Source organism: Schistocerca americana, chromosome 1 (genome assembly GCF_021461395.2).
Source record: "Schistocerca americana isolate TAMUIC-IGC-003095 chromosome 1, iqSchAmer2.1, whole genome shotgun sequence".
Taxonomy (NCBI): domain Eukaryota; kingdom Metazoa; phylum Arthropoda; class Insecta; order Orthoptera; family Acrididae; genus Schistocerca; species Schistocerca americana.
In genome coordinates, this window is record NC_060119.1 from 1,143,026,395 (window position 1) to 1,143,050,589 (window position 24,195).

General features: G+C 43.2%; 1 protein-coding gene across 1 annotated transcript in view; it reads left to right on the forward strand.

Moving 5' to 3' along the window:
* The window catches only part of LOC124597293 (delta and Notch-like epidermal growth factor-related receptor), a 576,119-nt gene that overhangs the window by 487,934 nt on the left and 63,990 nt on the right, over positions 1 to 24,195 (forward strand). Inside the window, exon 9 of the mRNA XM_047135929.1 lies at positions 953 to 1,075. Coding sequence (XP_046991885.1) covers positions 953 to 1,075 — 123 coding nt within the window. The remainder of the gene's footprint in view (positions 1 to 952; positions 1,076 to 24,195) is intronic.

Consider the following 24,195-nt stretch of genomic DNA (forward strand, 5'->3'; position numbering starts at 1 on the left):
AAAGTGCTCAGAATTTTGACAGCCCAACGCGACAGTTGGACAGAATTGGCACGATATGACTCAGGAGGAATCCAACACATCTGTTAATCGATGCCAAACATAATAACTCCTTGCAAAAGGGGCAGTGTTGGAGGAACACCTTACTGATGTGCTCGATTTCTTATGAATAAATTTCTCTTGAATAAATCATCAATTTTTTTCTGAAACTGTAATAAATCGTTCCTTTGTAGATGAGCATCACATCAACTGATTTCCATCTCATTCAGATATTTCCTTCGTGGTGGGTATTAAGAGCGTATATGAGTGATTTGAGGGGATACAGGGTGCCAAATGTGATACATAGAACTGTCTGCTCTGATTATAACAATGACCCTAAACTGGCTGGCTACCGAATAGAACTCAGCTTAGATGGTAGTTACAGATGAGTCATTCCATGCTTCTTCATATTTATGCCAATACGCCAATCCATGAACAGATGTTTTCAGTGGGTTCTGAAGTTCGAGAAATGTGATATTTCAGGTCAGAACAGTACCGGTGGCACATAAAAAAAAATCCTGGCGTTCATATTACCACACATGTAAATAGGAGGTGCCCAATGCCTCCCTTCATACCATCATAGATCATAAGTTCATTCTTTTTTCATTCTCAATTTTTATCACGTGTTTTGGTCTCTATGAGCAAACGATGTCTAATTTTTTCAGTACGTGTATGTATTTTATTGACACTCTACTTTACGAATTTCACATAGTTAACTGATCCACAAATCCTAAACTTAGTAATTCACCTTTCTGTCTACTCATTGTTTACTGATTGTTGAAGAGAACATGTTCCTAGGTTTCAGAACATTCCTTTCCTACATTGCAACCGGCCTGTACCCTTTATCGTATGTACACCTCGCTGCTGTCTGGCCGACTTGTCTGGCGACGATCTGCAGAGATTCTCCTTTTCGCAGGTTGACCTGTGTGACCCGAACCCCTGCCACGACCACCACTACTGCGTCGACCGTGGCAACAATTACACCTGCGAGTGTCCCAAAGGCTTCTCCGGACCCGACTGCCTCATCCCGTCACGAGCGGTGAGTACACTCAGCCAGCTTGAGTTTGCTCTCTGATTTTAATTACAATTATTAGACCTTGAAAGGTATATTACATACCAACTTAAGGACAAAATATCCTGTTTTATATCCTACTACAGTCGTAAATTTCACGAGATTTTAGTAATGCTGAGATAAAATTCCACTTGAAGCTGCCCTGGCTATAGATGCAATCTTTACAAATGAATATATTTTTCCTAATATTGTTAAGTGATCTATCCTCAGGAATAATGCATCACAGAAATGGGTCTGTAACGGAAGAGAAATTCCCTTGACATCCTAAATTATGCGCTTTAGGTAATGGTGACCTAGTAATCAGTTGTCAGATAACGTACTAACGATGCGACGAAAAGCTTTTGTCCTGGAACTCTAGAGGCAAATGTACCTTTTTTCCTGGAATTTATTGGCTTTCAGGAGGTCGCGATTCAGCGAGCCTAACAGTAGAATGTCGATTACAACGTTACGAACGTAAGGACAACACAACAGCCAGTCCCCGAGCGAAGAAAATCTCCAACCCAGCCGGGAATCGAATCCTGGACCCTTGGCTTGGGAATCTGCCACGCTGCCCGCTCAGCTACAATGCTTAACTTTCGTTATGATAAATTATTTACTTATATTAGGAACTGCTTGATATTTGAATAAACTGCCCGGAGCTGAAATTGCTCCAATTGAACTATTCGTCAAATTGAAGCTCGAGAATATTTCTGTTATTGTCTCTGCATAAGGTATTAGCGCAAAGCCTCTCGACTATTCAGTGCTACTAGCTTGCAAAAGTAATGTTCAATTTAATTAACTTGACCAAAGGAACGAAATAGCGAAGGCTTTCTTTAACTTCAGGATTATTATTTTACCCCAAAAAACACCGAGATTCTACTGAGAACAATCAGATTAATGTTACACGACTAACATTGCGCTCTCAGCACAATCATACAATGACGTTAATAAAATGTAAAATGCAAAACCTTTTGCTAAAACCGATCAAGAATCAGGAAAAACACATACACAAATAGGATCTGCCCCACATAGATCTGGTGTTCCCCAAGGTAGTGTTATAGGTCCCTGCTATTCCTTATCTAATTGAACGATTTCGGAGACAATCTGTGCATCAATTTTAATTTGTTTGCAGATGATGCTGTAGTTTATCGTCTAGTAAACTCACAAGAATATCAAAACAAATTGCAAAACAATACAGTTAAGATATCTAAATGGTGCTAAAATTGGCAATTAACCCTAAATAAAGAAAAGTTTGAAGTCATCCATGTGCGTGCTAAAAGGAATCCCTTAAACTTCGGTCACACGATAAATCAGTCAGATCTAAAGCTCTTAATTTCGAGTAAAATACAATTACCATCCATTTATATTGGAAACAACGCATAGAAAATGTTGTGGGGAAGGCAAACCAAAGACAGCGTTTTATAGGCAGATACAAGATATAACAGATCTACCAAACAGACCGCCTACTCTACGATTGTCCGTCCTCTTTTGGATTACTGCTGCCTGGTATGGGATCCTTACCCGGTAGGATTAACGGAGTACATCGAGAAGTTCAGAGAAGAGCAGCAAGTTCAGTATTATCGCGAAATAGGGGAGACATTCTCACTGACATGGTACAGGATTTGTGGTTCAAAAAATGGCTCTGAGCACTATGGGACTCAACACTTGAGGTCATCAGTCCCCTAGAACTTAGAAGTACTTAAACCTAACTAACTTAAGGACATCACAAACATCCATGCCCGAGGCAGGATTCGAGCCTGCGACCGTAGCGGTCGCGCGGTTCCCAACTGAAGCGCTTAGAACCGCTCGGCCACATCGGCCGGCCAGTATTTGTGGTGGACGCCACTAAGACAAAGGCATTTTTCATTGCAGTGGAGCCTTCTTACAAAATTTCAGTCACCAAATTTCTCCTGCGAAGGCGCTGACCTACATATGGAGAAACGATCATCATAATAAAATAAGGGAGCACCACGGCAGGATGTAGGTGTTCGTTTTTTCCGTGCACTGGTCGAAAGTGGAATAATAGAGAATTATTGTGAAGGTGGTTCGATGAACACTCTGCCACACATTTACATGTGATTTGCAGAGTATCCATGTAGATGTAACTGCGCATACCACTCTGCTACTCATCCAGTAACATTCCAAAAACAACCTCACGGCTCCACTGTAGCTCGTCAGACAGATAATTGTGTAAAATATTGCCTTGTATTGCAGAACAGACCCGTAGAACGAAGTTGTGTATGCTTTTTATTATCACTTCATCAATACAAGCCCATTACTCCGCACACGTTATGGATCCAAGCTCATTAGCACACTATATTACGCATGAGCAAAACACACCTTCACTTCACAGCAGGCGAAACAGAATATAAGTGGGAACAGAATGCCACGTTTTCGTTCCAAACCAGCAAGCCACGCATGGTGACCACCTCCTCGCAAAAAATTTACTGCACCCACTTCGCCTTAAAGGCCTCAGGGAAGATACACAAATGTAGACTAAGCAGCTGTGAATATGTGGAGGTCGATCATTGTGCCACAAAAACAGTAGCAAAGACTGATCACGAGATGAAGGTGCATAAAAACTGAACATATGCGAGGTGGACACCTTTCAGAATCATCACCACCGCCACCACCACCAACACAATCACAATCACCAATAAGAATGTGAGCATGGGATTGATCTGAGATGTACCCTTTACCTGTAGCTCCTGCAAGATGCAATTTCCACCCCCACACTACTACAGAAGTCAGACAGACGCTCCTACGTTCTAAAGAGAAATGCCTGAAAAACTTTCAGCAATAAATATCTTCTGGAGTTGTCTGCTGTAAGGAAATGACACAAAAATTCACCAAATTTCTTACGTAACTAGTGTGATACTTTGGTACTGGAGTAATGCTAGTTAGTGTAAGAAAAACATGAAACTAAAGAAAATTATTATTTATTTTGCTAAAATTCTGAGAAATCACAATGGCACTTTTAGTTATGAACTTAACATGTTATTTCCTCGTTCTTTTCGGAATGTGAAGTTACCTCTCAAGGATAGGATTCGCTAATGAAATTTCTGTACAAAGTTTAAGATTGTTATTGACTTGGCAGAATGGCTGAGAGCCGCACCTACTCAAATTGAATAATTATCCGTTAGAATGTTGCTAGGTACAGTCAAAGCTGTCGCATGTGAAATGCAGTGAAGTGTACTGTTGTGGAGGAAATATGGGGCAGGCAAGAGGTGCAGTGCACAATACTGTAAGCTGCGATGACTGCTGTCTGTGCCGCTCGCTGCTGACAAATAAGATAACTCTATCTGGACTGACCAATCAAACTCTCCCTACGCCTTGATGAAGTCAAGGACTCCTATTCGCCCCTAGTCTAACTATTGGCATGGTACACTAGTTAGATAAACAGTCCACCACGATGCCACTTAAAAATTTGCTCGCAGGCGTTTAACTATAACTCTGTCCATTCAAACCGCACAATAAGTGAGGCGGCCAACACAGTGAACAACGCTTATTTGCAAGGACTCGATACAGAGTCACACTTCGATTCGCTCTCAACAGAGGTGCTCTCCCAGTGAAGTACTGAGGAGAGACTTGTTCCTCGCTCTTTGAGTACATGTACAAGCGCGCACGCTCTCGTTACGTGTTCTCGCTCAAAGAGCGACAACGGAACGGCCCCTCTCCACGCCAGACGTGAAGGGGAATATCTTTCGGTCTCTTCCATTACTCCTTCAGCTCAAGGCGTCAGAAATATCGTCTGCCAATCAGCATTGCTCTTCTAAAACGGGAGAATGGCGTTTCGTTTAAGGCGACCAATCCGGAAATCTGTAGTATCGGCGTTTGGCGTTTGCTGTATCTCTGTGAAAATCTCTGAAACTGTGTGCTATGTGTAAAGAATGCGTAGGCTGGGCGCTCCCACACAATGTAGCGGGATTTGCTTTAAAGCCGAACATGGGGTCGTCCTTTCACTCCGGCAAACGCTGTCTGCTATATGGGCGGTCACCGGCCGACGTAGATGGGTTGGGACTGGCCTCCTGGCGTGCAGTTGCCTCTCTCGAACTAAAAGCTCCTGTGACCGTCGTGTCTGGAATGTATGTGTGTACGCCAGGCTCGAGTATTTCAACCACGGTGTGCACTTGCGATTTATTAGTTATTTGCATATCGTTTACATGAATTCATACAACATTGATTTTATCTTATCGAGTTTCGGTTCGAATGAAGCTTTTTTATGTGCGGAATATGATTGTGAGGGCGAAATATGTAAGCAATGAAGGTCAGGAGACCACGACGTCTTACAACAACAACAATAATGCTTATAGAACAATATTGCCATCACAGGGGCCAACATGTTCTGAAACACAAGAAAAGATCGAAAGCCATACAGTATGCTAAAAATAATTTACAATTTTGGACAGGTCTGAGTGCCAGGGCGGAATTATTTGCACCGTTTCAGCCGGAAAAAATTTTGTGGGCGATCGTAAGTAATGTACCAAGCAGATGTGACTTTCAAAAGAATAAACCATTCCTTGAAAGTGTAGCATAAATTGCAAATAACAGCATTGTGACAGAAGAATTATTACCCTTGGTTTCTTTCCAGTATTAAGACAACAGTCACGAACTGCCCAGTAAGATGAAATGTCTGTTCTTAGAGGGATAGGAATCATTATACAAACTATTTCGAACAGAAATTCGTACCGGTAGTATCTGCTGCTGACAATCCAAACTTCAAACGGTATTCTCTGAAAATCAGACCGAAATGAAAGAGCGCTTCTTCGAGGTAGAATGAGTGGAAGGGTTAAGTAGAGGAGGCTGTGATACATTTATTCTAAATTGCATTTCGTCAAAAGTGCATTGCTAATTCAATATTGTTACAGCGAACACCTGCCACAAAAACGCGGCCATATGCATAACAGAAACCTCTCATCTAGTCATGAGAGTATTACAATTTAAGGCCAAAAGCAGAGTGTTGAGAAAAACGCGTCGAGTATTTTGAGAGCTGGTAGTAGCCGTCAAAACAACGAAAGAAACCGGCAAACATGAGCTCTAAAATGCATATCTTAAGGGTTATGAGCTCATGGTCGTCTTCGATACTGCACTCTTTTCGCTTTCTACATTTTTGGAGGAAGTAGTATGGGCAAAAACGAAAACATGGATTTTAAAATGCTTCTGTAAGACCTATGAGCACTTGTTCAATATAAGAGATGTGTTTCACAGTGTTGAAGATGATGTAGGGCTCGTAGCTGTTAACATACGCATTTTAAACCACATGTTTATTGGATTTTTTCTTGTTTTGTTGATTACTACCACCACTAAAAATATTCGACTCTCTTTTAACGCCCTGTGTAATTTTGAACAATTACTTAGGTTCTCCTCCACAATTATAATAATTGTAATAGAACAGTATTCTTAAAACTCAGAATGTATAATTCCACTAGCATCCATGCATACAAGATACTACCGGAGAGATGAGCGGCATTAAACTCTATGAAAATATTACATATACCAAACAACTATCAGCACTTATCAACATTGTTACACCCTTGCCGGAAACACTCAAGGGAACAGAAAATTATGCAATATTGCTCATACAAGGGCATCGTCAGGGTTGCCACATGGAAGTGTAATAAGACCGCTGTTGTTCTCTATATACATAAATATTTTGGCAGACATTGCGTCCGGCAGCCTAAGGTTGCTCGCTGATGATGCCGTGGTGTACGGTAAGGTGTCGAAGTTGCGTGACTGTAGCACGATACAAAACGAATTAGACAAATTTTCATTTGGTGTGACGAATGGCAGCTAGCCCTAAATATGGAAAAATGTAAGTTAATACGGATTAGTAGGTCAAACAAACCTATTATGTTCGGATACAGTATTACTTGTGTCCTGCATGGCACAGTCCAGTCGTTCAATCATCTGGGTGTAACGTTGCTAAGCGATATGAGGTGGGGCGAACATGTCAGAACTGTGGTAGGGAAGGCGAATGGTCGACTTCGGTTTATTGGGAGAATTTTAGGAAAGAGTGGTTCATCTGTAAAGGAGATCGCATATGGGACGCTGGTGCGACCTATACTTAAGTCCTGGTCGAATGTTTGGGATCCGTACCAGGTCGGATTGAAGGAAAACATGGAAGCAACTCAGAGACGGGATGCTATATTTGTTACCGGCAGGTTCGAACAGTACGTAAGTATTACGGAGATGTTTCGGGAATTGAAATGGCAATCCTTTGAGGAAAGGCGACGTACTTTTCGAGAAACACTACTGAGAAAAGTTAGAGAACCGGCATTTGATGCTGACTTCCGAACGATTCTGCTCCCACCAACAACATCGCGCGTAAGGAACACGAAGACAAGATACGAGAAATTAGGGCTCATACAGAGGCGTAAAGACAGTCGTTTCTCCCTTTCTGTATTTGCGATTGGAAATGACTGGTAGTTGTACAGGGTACCCTGCACCATGCAACTTACGGTGGGTTGCAGAGTATCTCCGTAGACGTAGATGTAGATACAAGTGACCCCTGATTAAATACAACAGCCAGCAACACTGGAGACAAAGTTTCTTAAGCTAATGTCACCATCTGTTTTCTGAACAATAACCAAGGATTTTCTGAATAATAGCCAAGCCCACTCTACGAAGTCAGCGAGGCACACTGTAGAGAATCAAACTCTTATCGTTATGTCAGCGTAGCGAGTGAGAAATATGTTTTCCCCAAAACACACGCTAACGTCAGCCTAACAGCACCTGATGCATGCAGTGAACAGCGAGCAAAGAGTTGCGCAGTAAACTTAATCGAAATTGTATGTTTAAATATTGTTACAAGACGTGGTCAGAATATGTAATATTCCGTTTATCAGAAATTTCTATTCTGACACCAAGGCAGTACTCGGACAAGATTATTTTAGGTCCGTTTGAACCCTGTACAGTAGTTACACAGGGGTGCACTTTGTCACGTTCTGTTTAACGTCCATGGAGAATATGTTATAAGAAAAGGTCTTCAGTGAGATCCGAATGGAGGCTGAGGAATCAGAATTTGCTGATGGTACAACACTGTGCACAGAATCAAATGGCTCTGAGCACTATGAGACTTAACTTCTGAGATCATCAGTCCCCTAGAACTTAGAACTACTTAAACCTAACTAATCTAAGGACATCACACACATCCATGCCCGAGGCAGGATTCGAACCTGCGACGTAGCGGTAGCGCGGTTCCAGACTGAAGCGCCTAGAACCGCTCGGCCACCCCGGCGGGCCGCACAGAATCACAGGTAGAAATGAACTACTGGGTAGTTAAAGGGAAAGTGAGGAACTTGGATTGTCTGTTAATAAGAATAAGATCAAGATCATGATCATGATAATGGTTAGAGGTGAATCACTAGCAGCTACTGATGAACCAGGGGGTTATAATTAAATTGACGACGCTCCAGCTGGTGCAGTGTCGGCTGCATACATTGCAGGACGCTAAAAATCGCAGACATGTTCATTAATTGGTGCGCCCGCGGAGTATGGTGAAAAAAAAAAAGTGGTTCCACTGTCTGTCATCTGGTGAAAATACGGCGTTGTGAGCAATCATAATGTGGAATGTCTTCTGTTTTGACGTTAACATGCTGCTTGTCACTTGGCGAGGTGTGTTGATTTCTTTGCGAAATGACTGTTGGTGTAAAGGGATAAGAAGTTTTAAATTTTCTGTATGAAACGTAATATCTATTAAGTAGAAAGACCGTACACAGCTGATAAAGATGTTCTGTCAGAACGACAGTAATAGGAGTGCTACACTGCGGGAATATCACCGACAAAAACAGATTAGAAAAGGCCTCATATCAACAAACGTGTTAAAGGAAATAAGGTGGTACAGCACGGAGGAGGAGGCGGCCCATTCCCATGGCAACTGTCGATGAAGTTGATGTAACTGTAGCCGACCGTGCAGCACATGCCTCAAATTCTGCAGCCAGTGCTCGAGCTGTGTCACTGGAAACAGTTCAAAAGATTTTACGACGTATATTACACTGGCGTCCCTACAAGCTTCAGAATGTGCACCAAATGAAACCACAAGATAAGATCAACACCGTAACTTTGCCCTTCGTTTCTTGGCACCCATGGAAGTGGATAACATGTGGCCGCCGGCCGCGGTGGTCTCGCGATTCTAGGCGCTCAGTCCGGAGCCGCGCGACTGCTACGGTCGCAGGTTCGAATCCTGCATCGGGCATGGATGTGTGTGATGTCCTTAGGTTAGTTAGGTTTAAGTAGTTCTAAGTTCTAGGGGACTGATGACCACAGATGTTAAGTCCCATAGTGCTCAGAGCCATTTGAACCATTTTGAACATGTGGCCGGGGAATATTATTTGTACAGACAAGGCCCATTTTACTCTGCACGGTGCCATCAAGGCACGAATTGTCATATGTGCGCTTCACCCCTCCACATATTGTGCAGGAACATCCACTGAACTGAGCTTACGTACTGAGTCGTATAGTTTCACAAGCTCCTTCACGCTAAGGACCTCCTTGTGCCTGTTAGGTATACCGTGACATCTACACGTTTTAAGGCCCTCCTTGTGCGGCACGTGACTCCAGCTTTATAAGAACGTAACTGTACACACACCACTACATTCATGCAATATTGGGCGACACCACGTGTCGGTCGCCGGGTGAAATATCTGTTTCGAGATACCTTCTGTAAAGACCGCATAATCTCTAGTCAGTTTCAAGATCTGTGGCTTTACAGATCCCCGACCTAAACCCATGTGACTTTTGCTTATCTGAATATCTAAAAGACTACATCTACCAGTGATTTATCCTGACTCTTACTGACGAGAAGGATAGCATACGACGACATGTTGCTCTGATTACACTGGATATACTGCGAAGAACTGTCGACCATGGTGTGTTGTGGATGCAACAAGTTACTGAGTCGGGAGACCATATATAACACATGTTGTAACTTGTGATCATATCCTAATAAACAGGCCAAAATCACCGGTATTGTGTGTTTGATCATTATTCCCTTTCTCTGCAGCCAAACCGCATTCTGAATTCTTACAGCGCCATTCACCTAGTGGCAGAAGGTGGAACTGTTATGTTTCTCAGCACATTCCGCTAGCGCACTGATTGATGAACGTACCTTACGATGTTTCAACGTCTTGCGAGTATACAGCCCACACTGCAGCACGTGGAACACCGTCAGTTTAATTATAAGCACCCGGTACTATCAGAATACAACGAAGTTTATCAGTTTGTCTCCCTGGTCCCAGTGGTTCGGAAAGAGGGTTTCTCTGCAGAGGATATATGATGTGGAGTTGTTCTTGGTTGGGAGGCCGCTCCGAATCTGATAGTGATTTGGAAAGACCAAGCCCTAAGGAGACGTATTAAAACGAAAGTGTTGAAATTTCTTTCATGGTTCAGAAGCATGGACAATAAATGAAGAGAACCGCAAAAGAATTAATCCTTTTTGTTGTGGCTGCACCCTCTTGTAATGTTTTGTGGCTCCTGGCTGAATGAGGAGGCGGTGGTATGATGGATGGGTAGCCGGTTTTCTCTCGCTACAACACAAAATGCACACGTGGCTAAAGTACAGTTTATTACAGGAATCAGTTTAGTACTTAGCTTCAGTAACGTCCAGTTTGTAGCTCTGTGGATAACAACAGTCAAATAACATGTACTAATTCTCGAATCTTGTCCATGTCCACTTTACAACTATACAGTGTGGTCCATTGATAGTGACCGGGCCAAATACCTCACGAAATAAGCATCAAACGAAAAAACTACAAACAACGAAACCTGTCTAGCTTGAAGAGGGGAAGCAGATAGCGCTATGGTTGGCCTGCTAGATGGCGCTGCCATACGTCAAACGGATATCAACTGCGTTTTTCTAAATAGGAATCACCATTTTTAGTACATATTCGTGTAGTACGTAAAGAAATATGAATGTTTTAGTTGGACCACTTTTTTCGTTTTGTGACAGATGGCGCTGTAATAGGCACAAACGTATAAGCACGTGGTATCACGTAACATTCCGCCAGTGCGGACGGTATTTGCTTCGTGATACATCACCCGTGTTAAAATGAACCGTTTATCAATTGCGGAAATGGTCGATATCGTGTTGATGTCTGGCTATTGTGATCAAAATGCCCAACGGGCGTGTGCTGTATGTGCTGCTCGGTATCCTGAACGACATCATCCAAGTGTCCGGACCGTTCGCCGGATAGTTACGTTATTTAAGGAAACAGGAAGTGTTCAGCCACATGTGGAACGTTAACCACGACCTGTAAGAAATGACCATGCCCAAGTGAGTGTTTTAGCTGCTGTCGCGGCTAATCCGCACATCAGTAGCAGACAAATTGGGCGAGAATCAGGAATCTCAAAAACGTCGGTGCTGAGAATGCTACATCAACATCGATTGCACCCATACCGTATTCCAATGCACCAGAAATTGCATGGCGACGACTTTGAACGTCGTGTACTGTTCTGCCACTGGGCACAAGAGAAATTACGAGACGATGGCAGATTTATTTGCACGCGTTCTACTTAGCGACGAAGCGTCATTCACCAACAGCGGTAACGTAAACAGGCATAAGATGCACTGTTAGGCAACGAAAAATCCACGATGGCTGCGACAAGTGGAACATCATCGACCTTGGCGGGTTAATGTATGGTGCGGCATTATGGGAGGAAGGATAATTGGCCCCCATTTTATCGATGGCAATCTAAATGGTGCATTGTATGCTGATTTCGTACGTAATGTTCTACCGATGTTACTACAAGATGTTTCACTGCATGACAGAATGGCGATGTACTTCCAACATGATGGATGTCCGGCACATAGATCGCGTGCGGATGAAGCGGTATTGAACAGCATATTTCATGACAGGTGGATTGGTCGTCGAAGCACCATACCATGGCCCAAACGTTCATCGGATCTGACGTCCCCAGATTTCTTTCTGTGGCGAAAGTTGAAGGATATATGCTATCGTGATCCACCGACAACGCCTGACAACATGCGTCAGCGTATTGTCAATGCATGTTGCGAACATTACGGAACGCCAACTACTCGCTGTTGAGAGGAATGTCGTTACACGTATTACCAAACGCATTGAGGTTTACGGACATAATTTTGAGCATTTATTGCATTAGTGTGGTATTTACAGGTAATCACGCAGTAACAGCATGCGTTCTCAGAAATGAGAAGTTCACAAAGGTACATATATCACATTGGAACAACCGAAATAAAATGTTCAAACGTACCTACGTTCTGTATTTCAATTTTAAAAACCTACCTGTTACCAACTGTTTGTCTAAAATTGTGAGCCATATATCACAAAGCGAAAAAAGTGGTCCAACTAAAGCATTCGTATTTCTTTACTTACTGCACGAATATGTAATAAAAAATGGTGGTTACTATTTAAAAAAAAACGCAGTTGAAATTCGTTTGACCTATGGCAGCGCCATCTAGCTGGACAAACACAGCGCCATCTGGTTTCCCCCTTCAAGCTAGACAAGTTTCTTCCTTTGTAATTTCTTCGTTTGACAGTTATTTTTTGACATATTTGGCCCGGTCACGATCAATGGACCACCCTGTATACAATGAATAACGTTCCGTCACGAGATAAGCATCAAACGAAAAAACTACAAACAACTCACAGCTGTCTAAGGTGCGAGGTGACGACTGTCGTTGTGGAGGACTAGAGCACAGAACGACGTATTGAGGTGCAGGGCGAACTGAGTCCTGATGCGACGTACTGATAGACTGAGCGATTGAGAAACCTCGGTCGTCGTCCGCGGCGGTCTACGTGCGCGGTGCCCGGACGGTGTTATCGGCGCGTAGCCTGGGTGGGGAGGGGGGAGGGGGGCGTGTCTTGTCATAGGCGTACATAGTTCAACAGCTGCTATATAATGTTTCCTAGTGCCGATCACTGTGCTGCGGAAGGCGTACGCCAGCACAATTTTGCAGTGTGAACCTGTAGGAGGTTCCTGAGAATATCATGATTGGGCATATGGATCAACAAATCAACCCTTCTAGTTTTCAGGGTGGAGAAGATGTTCTCCAGTATTTCTGTACAGAGAATACTACCGTTATTTTATCACATAGTTCGACGTCAGGAGAATGACTTGGAAAAGATGATCGTCTGAGGGAAATTCGAAGGGAAAAGACTGCAGGGGAGACCACTGAGGAGATGGATGTACCGGATAAAGGACAAGAGACACCAGACATGAGACGAACTACTCCAAGATGCAGAAGACCGAAGTAATGGAGACAGACTGTTTAGAGGTTATGTGATTGGCCACCAACTTTCAAATACGAAAGAGTGAGTGCTGATGATTGATCACCAGTTCAACAGTACGTCACCTGGAGCTCCTGTTGCATATAAGGCTCACTTGTCATTTGTAACCAGTTCGTCCACAAACTCGGTTCCAACTTCAAATGAAATTTCGTGGCACGTGGCCGCAGTAATTGATAGAATTGCAAATTTTTCCTGGACTTTCTAAAGTTCGTCAGTCTGAGGGGTCTAAAGTAGACACCATTAAAATGCAATTGCTGCTTTCAAAGTCTCCGCAGCGAACTGCTTCAAATATTGATTCCGCGAAGAGACTTGGTAAGGCGGCTCGTCATTCGTCTTGTTCGCAAATCTTCCGCCGGATACGTTGATTTGTATCGAGTCTTGCTTTGTCATGGAAATTTCGCGCCACGAACTTTCTTACTTTCAGCCGTGCGGTGAAGCATGTACACTAGCCATCGAATCGACAACTTCAGAAAGTGAAAAGCTGGAAACTAGTATGAGTTACTTCTAACAGTACGACTTTTTTTTCTTGCTGTGCCATCTTGTTAATCTACAAATAGTATGGACTGTTAAAATTTTCTAGGAAACATTAGAACTTTCGTGCTAAAATAATACACTATTTAATGAGTGTTCTGTAGTATACGTTCCAGATTTTCCAAGAAATTTTGTAATATGAGTTTTTTTATCTTCCCTGTACCGTGAACCGTGCGGACATACGATAATTAAGATGGTTTGAAAATAAAATTAGACGTTCTTAGAAGACAGTATCAGTCGTTCGTTGAAATGCTAGAAGCATTTTACTTGTTTCCTCCGTCAGGCCGTTTTGAAATTTGTTGGCAGTACTTGTAAGACATTGGGCTCAATAATAAACCAATTATTTCATCACTTCACTCTGTTTCTTTGTGTTTAAAATGCAAATGATTAATGAGAACCCTTCGTATTGGTTCTCCTTTTTCTTTGCTTTTAATGAGATGTTTTATAACCCTAAACTTTTTGTTGGAAACACTCACATACATTTAGAGGAAACTAAGTAAATTATGTTCGTATGTTAAATACACATGTGGCAAGACATACTGTAATACTGTCTCTGCGTAACAGCTACGCAGTGTTACCGACGACAAAGCTACCGGAGTTACTACATATGGTTTTCCGAAATTCTTTCGCCAAAGGAGATGCGATAAATAATATTAGAGTACGAATCAAAAATAGCTGCTTACATGAAAATTTGGAAGCAAGTACCTTCGATGTAGACAATAACTTAATCCCTTCGGAATATGCTGATGAAGTAACTATTTTTGTCAAAACGCTCGCTAGAAGAAAGCTCCGTAGCTAAGGTCTGGAAAGCTACACAACTCAAACGAATTCACAAGAAAAGTAATTTACTGAATAATAGACTCATGTCATTGCCATCGATTTGTAGTAGGATTTTGGAGCATATACTGTGTCCCAGCATTATGAAATACCTGGAAGCGAAGGGCACACAACCAACACAGGTTCAGAAAATGTTCCTATGAAACACGCATGGCTATTTATTCGTATGAAGTAATGGGTACAATCGGAAACTAAATCCCTATTTCTGAATTTCCAGAAGATTTTTGGTACGAATCCTCACAACTGGCAACCAAAAGAGTGACTTATCACAAGCATGCGTACTTTCCTTTATTCTGCACAGTAGGTACACAAAAGACCATCCACATCTGCCGGAAACAAGACTCATATATGCAGACAAGACCGTCATTATTGCTCAAGGAATAGCATTTGAAGAGTTTCAGAGGAAGCTGATACACGCTTTGAATGCCTCGTGGAACTACTATGAAGAAAATCATCTGCGGTCTAACCCAGAAAAAAATTCACGTATGGGCATTCCACATACGCATTAGTGAGGCCGTAAGACGGAAGTAGAATATGGAGGGCTTAGACGACTCTACTATACTAAACCAAAATATCTTAGAGTCAACTTGCACCGTCCACTGTCATTTAAAAAACACAACACCGAGAAAAAAGATGAGCAAGAAAAAATATTATAAGTAAACTGAAAGGATTAACATCGGGAGCACAACATGAAGTTCTTCGATCGTCAGCAATGAACGCTATTTTGCAGCCTGACAGTATAATACACGATTGAGGGAGGCGTCTTGCCAATCCAAACAAGCAGACGTCGCTTTAAATGAGACTGCCAGGATTGTCATCGGATACCTGAAGCCTGCACCTGTCCACAAAATTCGCCCACTTGCGTCAATAACACCACCAAATAACATTCGCAAGGTAGCCAGTGAAACAGAGAGGAAGAAACAGCAAACTGACACACTGCACTTAATGTACGACCAGTAAACGGTTCAAACTCTTCTTAACTCTAGGAAGTGCTTTTCCCAACGGGCAATACCACCAGGAGGTCGACCTGAGACTCGCCGCTATCGTTGTGGTTCGACTCTCTGAAGAGTACAAACCTGCATCCCAAAGAGGAAATCACAAAAGGGCAACAACTACAATATAATAAAAAAACTCTCATAGATTAGAAACAGGAATCGGAAAATTCAAAGTAAACATGGTTTACTGACTCTACTTTGAAGGTGACCAGTGTAAATGCCGTGAAAGACGAATAAACATATGCTCAAGTGTTCAAGGATGGAGTTTGTTTGTGCAGCAGAAGATCTATTTTTGTATGAAATGACAAGGCCATTAAAGCTGCAGAGTTTTGAAAGAGGAGGGTTTAGATGCTGTCGCCAGAACGGAGTGACTAAAGCAAGTAACCAGTTTCTCACCATATTGATTTCCAATGGGGCATTGGTTCAGTTGTGGGACTGGAATTATGATATAATTCCAGTGTTCGTAGTAATTGATGGGAATCAGTTATTATTGGTTTTTCGTTTTGAGATTACTGCAGTTTAATTCAAGAGAATCACACCAGACGTGTTTCGCTTGTATTTATAATGCATCTCCCGTAGTTATTGGTGTTTCCTTACGTATTCTCCAAACCACTGCTTTTTATCCCTCCCCCAATTTACAAAAACGAAGTGTAAATAATGCAGCGCAACAAATGTTGCAGAATAGCACAAACTGCCAAATGCATATGTGAATCGAGTCTTTCGGCGTCAACTGATGCTAATAAGGAAGGAAAAAAGCAGTGGTTTGGAGAATACGTAAACACCGAATGTAACTTGCACACCAATTTTATAAAGAAAACCCAGTTTTTTAACCCTAAACAACCGAAAATTTACAAATGTGTCCAGTTTGCACAATATGCACTGAAGATGCTTTTTGAATAAAAGCGAAACACATCTGATGTAATTCAATTTAATTAAACTGCAGTAAGCTCAAAACGGAAAACCAATAATAACTAATTTTAACAGCTGCTACGGAATATGGCCATGCAAACAAATGTATTAACTGACGGGAAGCTCTCGAGTGAAACAGAAGTGATATCTGGGCTTTCCCAAAGTAGTGTAGTCTTGTACAGTTCTTAATTCATATAAAATATTTAGGAGACAATATCTGAGTAGTCCTCTTACATTATTCGCATCTGATTACCGTTTAACATCTAGCAAGGTCCTTAGAAAATCAAAATAAAAAGCAGATCGGTTTAGACAAACGGTGCGGAGTGAAAAGTGGCAGTTGAAGCAGAACAGTAAAACGTGTGAGGTCCTTCTCATTAGTGCTAAGAAATGTGTTACATTTCGGATACGCGATAAATAGTACAAATTTAAAGGTTGCTAATTCAGCTGAATACACTCATGCTCATAAATTAAGGATAATGCTGATACATGGTGAAACAATGTTCTGGTGGGCGGTCTGGGGGCTTAAATCACGTCGGGGTATGACCTTGCGGTACATTTGACCTGCGGTCGTCGCACGGTAGCGCTGGCAGGAGTCCACATACGCAGAGGTGTGTTGGTGCTTGTCAGAGTACGGTGCAGCGAGTAAGTGTGCAGACATTTTCAGACGTGCTAATGGTGACTTTGTGTTGAAAATAGCTCAAAGAACACTTATTGATGACAGTATGAGGAGTGGAATACTAGGGAGACTGGAGGCTGGTCAAACACAGCAGGTCGTAGCACGGGCCCTCCGTGTGCCACAAAGTGTGATCTCAAGATCATGGCAACGATTCCAGCAGACAGGAAACGTGTCCAGGTGCTACACTACGGGATTTCTACAGTGTACAACGCCAAAAGAAGACCGATATCTCACCATCAGTGCCCGCAGACGGCCACGGAGTACTGCAGGTAGCCTTGCTCGGGACCTTACCGCAGCCACTGGAACAGTTGTCTCCAGACACACACAGTATACAGGCGACTGAACAGACATGGTTTATTCGCCTGTAGACCTGCAAGGTGCAGTCCACTGTCCGCTGGTCAGAGGAGAGCCCGTAAAGCCTAGTGTCAAGAACACAGTACATGGTCATTGGGACAGTGGTCCCAGGTTATGTTCACGGACGACTCCAGGTATAGTGGGAACATTGATTCTCGCCGGGTTTTCATCTGGCGTGAACCAGGTACCAGATACCAACCCCTTAATGTCCTTGAAAGGGACCTGTATGGAGGTCGTGGTTTGATGGTGTGGGGTGCGATTATGATTGGTGCACGTACACCCCTACATATCTTTGACAGAGGAACTGTAACAGGTCAGGTGTATCGGGACGTCATTTTTCACTAGTATGTCCGCATTTTCAGGGGTGTAGTGGGTCCCACTTTCCTCCTAATGGATGATAACGCACGGCCCCACCGAGCTGCCATCGTGGAGGAGTACCTTGAAACAGAAGATATCAGGCGAATGGAGTGGCCTGCATGTTCTCCAGACCGAAACCCCATCGAGCACGTCTGGGATGCTCTCTGTCAACGTATCGCTGCAGGTCTTCACACCCCTAGGGCACTTCAGGAGCCCCGACAGGCACTGGTGCGAGAATGGGAGGCTACACCCTAGCAGCTGCTCGACCACCTGATCCAGACTATACCAACCCGTTGTGCGGCCGGTATACGTGTGCATGGGGATCATATCCCATATTGATGTCGGGGTACATGCGCAGGAAACAGTGGCGTTTTGTAGCACATGTGTTTCGGTACGGTTTTCTCAACTTATCACCGATACCGTGGACTTACAGATCTGTGTCATGTGTGTTCCCTATGTGCCTATTCTATTAGCGCCAGTTTTGTGTAGTGCCACGTAGTGTGGCACCACATTCTGCAATTATCCTTAATTTATGAGCATGAGTGTAGCTAGCTAGCTATTACAGTTACAAATTACTTAAACTGGATCACATAGAAAACGTGGCCTCGAAGGCGTAACATTCATTTTATAGGCAGAACACCTAGAAGATACAAGAATTATACTACACTCCCCACTTTACACTTGTTCGTCCACTTCTCAAGTGTTACTGCGCGTTATGGTATTCTTAAGATACATGACTGACGGAGGACACTGAACAAGTTCAAAGAAGAGCCGTTCATTTCGTGTTATCGCGTAAGAGGGGACAGAATGGCACTGATATGACACATAAGTTGAGGAGGCAACCACTAAAACAATGGTATTTCACGTGGCAACAAGAAGTCTTCACGAAATATCAATCACTGTTTTCCCCCTGAAGAGTGAAATATGGTTATTACTCCCTAGTGCATAGGGAGAAGTGTTCATGGCAATAAAATTACAGCAATCAGAGTTCGTATGAAAGAAGTTAAGTGCTCATTTTTCTCACGTGATATTCGAGAGTGGAACGCTCCAGAAATGCTCTGAAACTAGTTCTATAACTCTGTGCCAAACAGTTAAGTGTTAATTGCCGGATACTTACGTAGCTGTAGATGTAGACATTCGGTAGAGAAACTGAGTAAAACATATAAGTTTTCAAATTATCGAACTGCGTTATAATGTAAAAAACTAAACTGGAGAAATCAATACTTCGGCTAGCGCTACAGTTTTTTGCATTATGAAAAAAATTGGATAATTGGAAAACTTTTAAGTCAACTTACTCTGACGGTAGAAGCCTACTGATTTATAAAGAGAGTAAAAGATGAAAATTTAAATGCAGTGCCAAGTGGGAATGTCAGTTTCAGAGTACATTTCGATTCATTTAGAGAAACTGAACAAAGATATCAATCAGTTCGAAAATCGTGCTTCTTACTACACTGATTCTTGTATTGGAGAAGGAAAGTGAGACTTAAGCCTTGTTATTGTATCTTTAAAGAATATTTATCGCCCTGTTAATGTGAAACACAACGATTTTGGGAGTAGAAAGTGCAGTCACTCGTAATTTACTACTTTAAACATAACTGGAAAATTATTCCGATGAGCCAGCCGAAGTGGCCTTGCCGTTAAAGGCGCTGCAGTCTGGAACCGCAAGACCGCTACGGTCGCAGGTTCGAATCCTGCCTCGGGCATGGATGTTTGTGATGTCCTTAGGTTAGTTAGGTTTAACTAGTTCTAAGTTCTAGGGGACTAATGACCTCAGCAATTGACTCCCATAGTGCTCAGAGCCATTTGAACCATTTGAACCATTATTCCGATGAAAGCGTCAGTGTAGCGAAATTTGGAGAAGGTGTAATGATGGAGGTTGACAGCATTAGCGGGTAGCTTTATCGCGATAGTGGAGTTCCTACCAAAGCTCATAAGTGAGAACTTGCTCTATCAAATACTTACGCTCAGTACTCCGCATACCTAAGTCAGGAACGCATAAAGGTGTTTAGAAAAGCTACAGCTCCCTCTCTAAACAATGGAAGTTATTCCCTGACGTCTTATTAGATGTCCTATCATCGTGTCCCTTCTTTTTGTCAGTCTTTTCCATATATTCCTTTCCTCACCTATTCTGTGGAGAACCTCGTCATTGCTTATCTTATCAGTATACGAAATTTTCAACATTAGTCTGTAGCACCGCATCTCAAATGTTTCGATTCCCTTCTGTTCCGGTTTTCCCACAGTCCTTATTTCACTACCATGCAATTCTGTGCTATAAAGACACATTGTCAGAAATGTCTTTCTCACATTGAGGCCTGTGTTCGACACAAGTAAACTTCTCTTGGCCAGGAATACCCTTTTTGCCAGTGCTAGTCTGCTTCTGATGTCCTGCTCGCTCCGTCTGTCATGACTTATTTTGCTGCTTTGGTACCAGAGCTCCTTACTTCAGCTGTTTCGGGATCACCATTTATGATGTTAAGTTTCTCGTTGTTCTCATTTCTACTACTTCCCATTACTTTCCTCTTTCTCCGATTTACTCTCATTCCATATTCATCACTTAGTGTTCATTCAGTTCGGCAGATACTGCAATTCTTCTCTACTTTCACTACGGATAACAATGTCACTAACGAATCTTATATCTGACATCTTTTCACCTTGAACTCTAGTCCCACTCTTGGTCCTTTCCTTTATTCCAGCCAGTCCTACTTCAATTTATAGATTGAACAGTAGGGAAGAAAGACTACATCCCTGCCTCACACCCTTTTTTATCCGAAAAATTCGGTCTTTATCTTCCGTTTCTATTGCTTCCTCTTGGTTCATGTAGATATTGTACATCATCCGCCTTTGTCGATAGCTTACCCCTATTTTTCTCAGAATTTCGAACGTCTTGCACCACTTTACGTTGTCGAACGCTTTGTCCATATCGAGAAATCCTGTGAACGTGTCTTGTTTTTCCTTCACTTTTGCTTCCATTATCAACTGCAAAATGCTTCAAATCCGAAACGTTATGTATGTATTATTTGAAGTCTCCTAAGTGAGCACTCCAAGTTTTCATCACTTCCGGCAGATAGCCTAGCTGAAGGACAGTTTCAAAATGGCGTCTGTGGGTGATGTACGTTGTAAGCAACGTGCCATTATTTAATTTCTGACTGCAGAGAAAGAAACCGTGGAGAATATTCACAAACGCTTGCTCAAAGTCTATGGAGCATCTGCTGTCGACAGATGTGCAGTTAGTCGCTGGCCACGGAGCGTGAGGTCATCAGAAGGTGTTTCGGCGGAGCTCCACGATTTGTAGAGGTCGGGGAGACCATCCACGGCTGTCACACCTGACATGTTGCGGCGAGCTGACGTTGTCATTCGCGAGGACAGACGTATTACGACTAGGCAGTTGGCCCTGCATCTGTCAATCAGCAAAGGAAGTGTGGGTGCAATGATCGTCACTCTTGGATAGTCAAAAGTGTGTGCAAAATGAGTCCTGCGTTGTCTAACGGTGGATCACAAACCGCACAGAAAAAAAATTTGTCTTGATTTATTGCAACGTTTTGAAGCCGAGGGGAGGCCTTCTTGTCCTGGATTGTGACAGGTGATGAAACCTGGGTTCACCATTTTGGCAGCAGTCCACATACGCCAAGGTGTGTTGGTGCATGTCAGAGGACGGTGCAGCGAGTAAGTGTGCAGACGTTTTCAGACGTGCTAATGGTGACTGTGTCTTGAAAATGGCTCAAAGAACATATAGTGATAACGTTTTGAGGGGTAGAATGCTAAAGCGACTGGAGGCTGGTCAAACACAGCAGTTCATAACACGGGCCCTCCGTGTGCCACAAAGAGTGATCTCAAGATTATGGCAACGATTCCAGCAGACAGGAAACGTGTCCAGGTGCTACACTACGGGATGTCTACAGTGTACAACGCCAGAAGAAGACCGATATCTCACCATCAGTGCCCGCAGACGGCCACGGAGAACTGGAGGTAGCCTTACCGCAGCCACTGGAACAGTTGTCTCCAGACACACAGTCTACAAACGACTGAACAGACGTGGTTTATTCGCCCGGAGACCTGCAACCTGCATTCCACTGACCCCTGGTCACAGGAGAGCCTGTAAAGCCTGATGTCAAGAACACAGTACATGGTCATTGGAACAGTGGTCCCAGGTTATGTTCACAGACGACTCCAGGTATAGTCTGAACAGTGATTCTCGCCGGGTTTTCATCTGTCATGAACCAGGAATCAGATACCAACCCCTTAATATCCTTGAAAGGGACCCGTATGGAGGTCGTGGTTTGATGGTGTGGATTTGGATTATGATTGGTGCATGTACATCCCTGCATGTCTTTGACAGAGGAACTGTAACAGGTCAGGTGTATCGGGACGTCATTTTTCACCAGTATGTCCACCTTTTCAGGGGTGTGGTGGGTCCCACCTTCCACCTGATGGATGATAACGCACGGCCCCATCGAGCTGCCATCGTGGAGGAGTACCTTGAAACAGAAGATATCAGGCGAATGCAGTGGCCTGCCTGTTCTCCAGACTTACCCATCGTGCACGTCTGCGTCTGGGATGCTCTCGGTCGACGAAAAGCTGCACATCTTCAAACCCCTATGACACTTCATGAGCTCCGATGGGCAATGATGCCAGAATGGGAGGCTATACCCCAGCAGCTGCTCGACCACTTGATCCAGAGTCTGCCAACCCGTTATGTGAGCTGTGTACGTGTGCATGGTGATCATATCCCATATTGATGTCGGGGTACATGCGCAGGAAGCAGTGGCGCTTTGTAGCACATGTGTTTCGGTACGGTTTTCTCAACTTATCACCAATACCGTGGACTTACAGATCTGTGTCGTATGTGTTACCTATGTACCTATGCTATTAGCGCCAGTTCTACATCTACATCTACATCCATACTCCGCAAGCCACCTGACAGTGTGTGGCGGAGGGTACCTTGAGTATCTCTATCGGTTCTCCCTTCAATTTCAGTGTCTTATTATTTGTGGAAAGAAGGATTGTCGGTATGCCTCTGTGTGGGCTCTAATCTCTCTGGTTTTATCCTCTTGGTCTCTTCGCGATATACACGTAGGAGGGAGCAATATACTGCTTGATTCCTCGGTGAAGGTATGTTCTCGAAACTTCAACAAAAGCCCGTACCGAGCTACTGAGCATCTCTCCTGCAGAGTCTTCCACTGGAGTCTATCTATCATCTCCGTAACGCTTTCGCGATGACTAAATGATCCTGTAACGAAGCGCGCTGCTCTCCGTTGGACCTTCTCTATCTCTTCTATCAACCCTATCTGGTACGGATCCCACACTGCTGAGCAGTATTCAAGCAGTGGGCGAACAAGCGTACTGCATCCTGCTTCCTTTGTTTTCGAATTGCATTTCCTTAGGATTCTTCCAATGAATCTCAGTCTGGCATCTGCTTTACCGACGATCAACATTATATGATCATTCCATTTTAAATCACTCCTAATGCGTACTCTCAGATAATTTGTGGAATTAACTGCTTCCAGTTGCTGACGTGCTAATTGATAAGGGATCTTTCTTTCTATGTATTCGCAGCACATTACACTTGTCTATATTGAGATTGAATTGCCATTCCCTGCACCATGCATCAATTCGCTGCAGATCTTCCTGCATTTCAGTACAATTTTCCATTGTTACAACCTCTCGATATACCACAGCATCATCCGCAAAAAGCCTCAGTGAACTTCCAAGTCATCCACAAGGTCATTTATGTATATTGTGAATAGCAACGGTCCTACGACACTGCCCTGCTGCACACCTGAAATCACTCTAACTTCGGAAGACTTCTCTCCATTGAGAATGACATACTGCGTTCTGTTATCTAGGAACTCTTCAATCCAGTCACACAATTGGTCTGCTAGTCCATATGCTCTTACTTTGTTCATTAAACTACTGTGGGGAACTGTATCGAACGCCTTGCGGAAGCCAAGAAACACAGCATCCACCTGGGAACCCGCGTCTATGGCCCTCTGAGTCTCGTGGACGAATAGCGCGAGCTGGGTTTCACACGATCGTCTTTTTCGAAATCCATGCTGATTCCTACAGAGTAGATTTCTAGTCTCCAGAAAAGTCATTATACTTGAATATAATACGTATTCCAAAATTCTACAACTGATCGACGTTAAAGATATAGGTCTATAGCTCTGCACATCTGTTCGACGTCCCTTC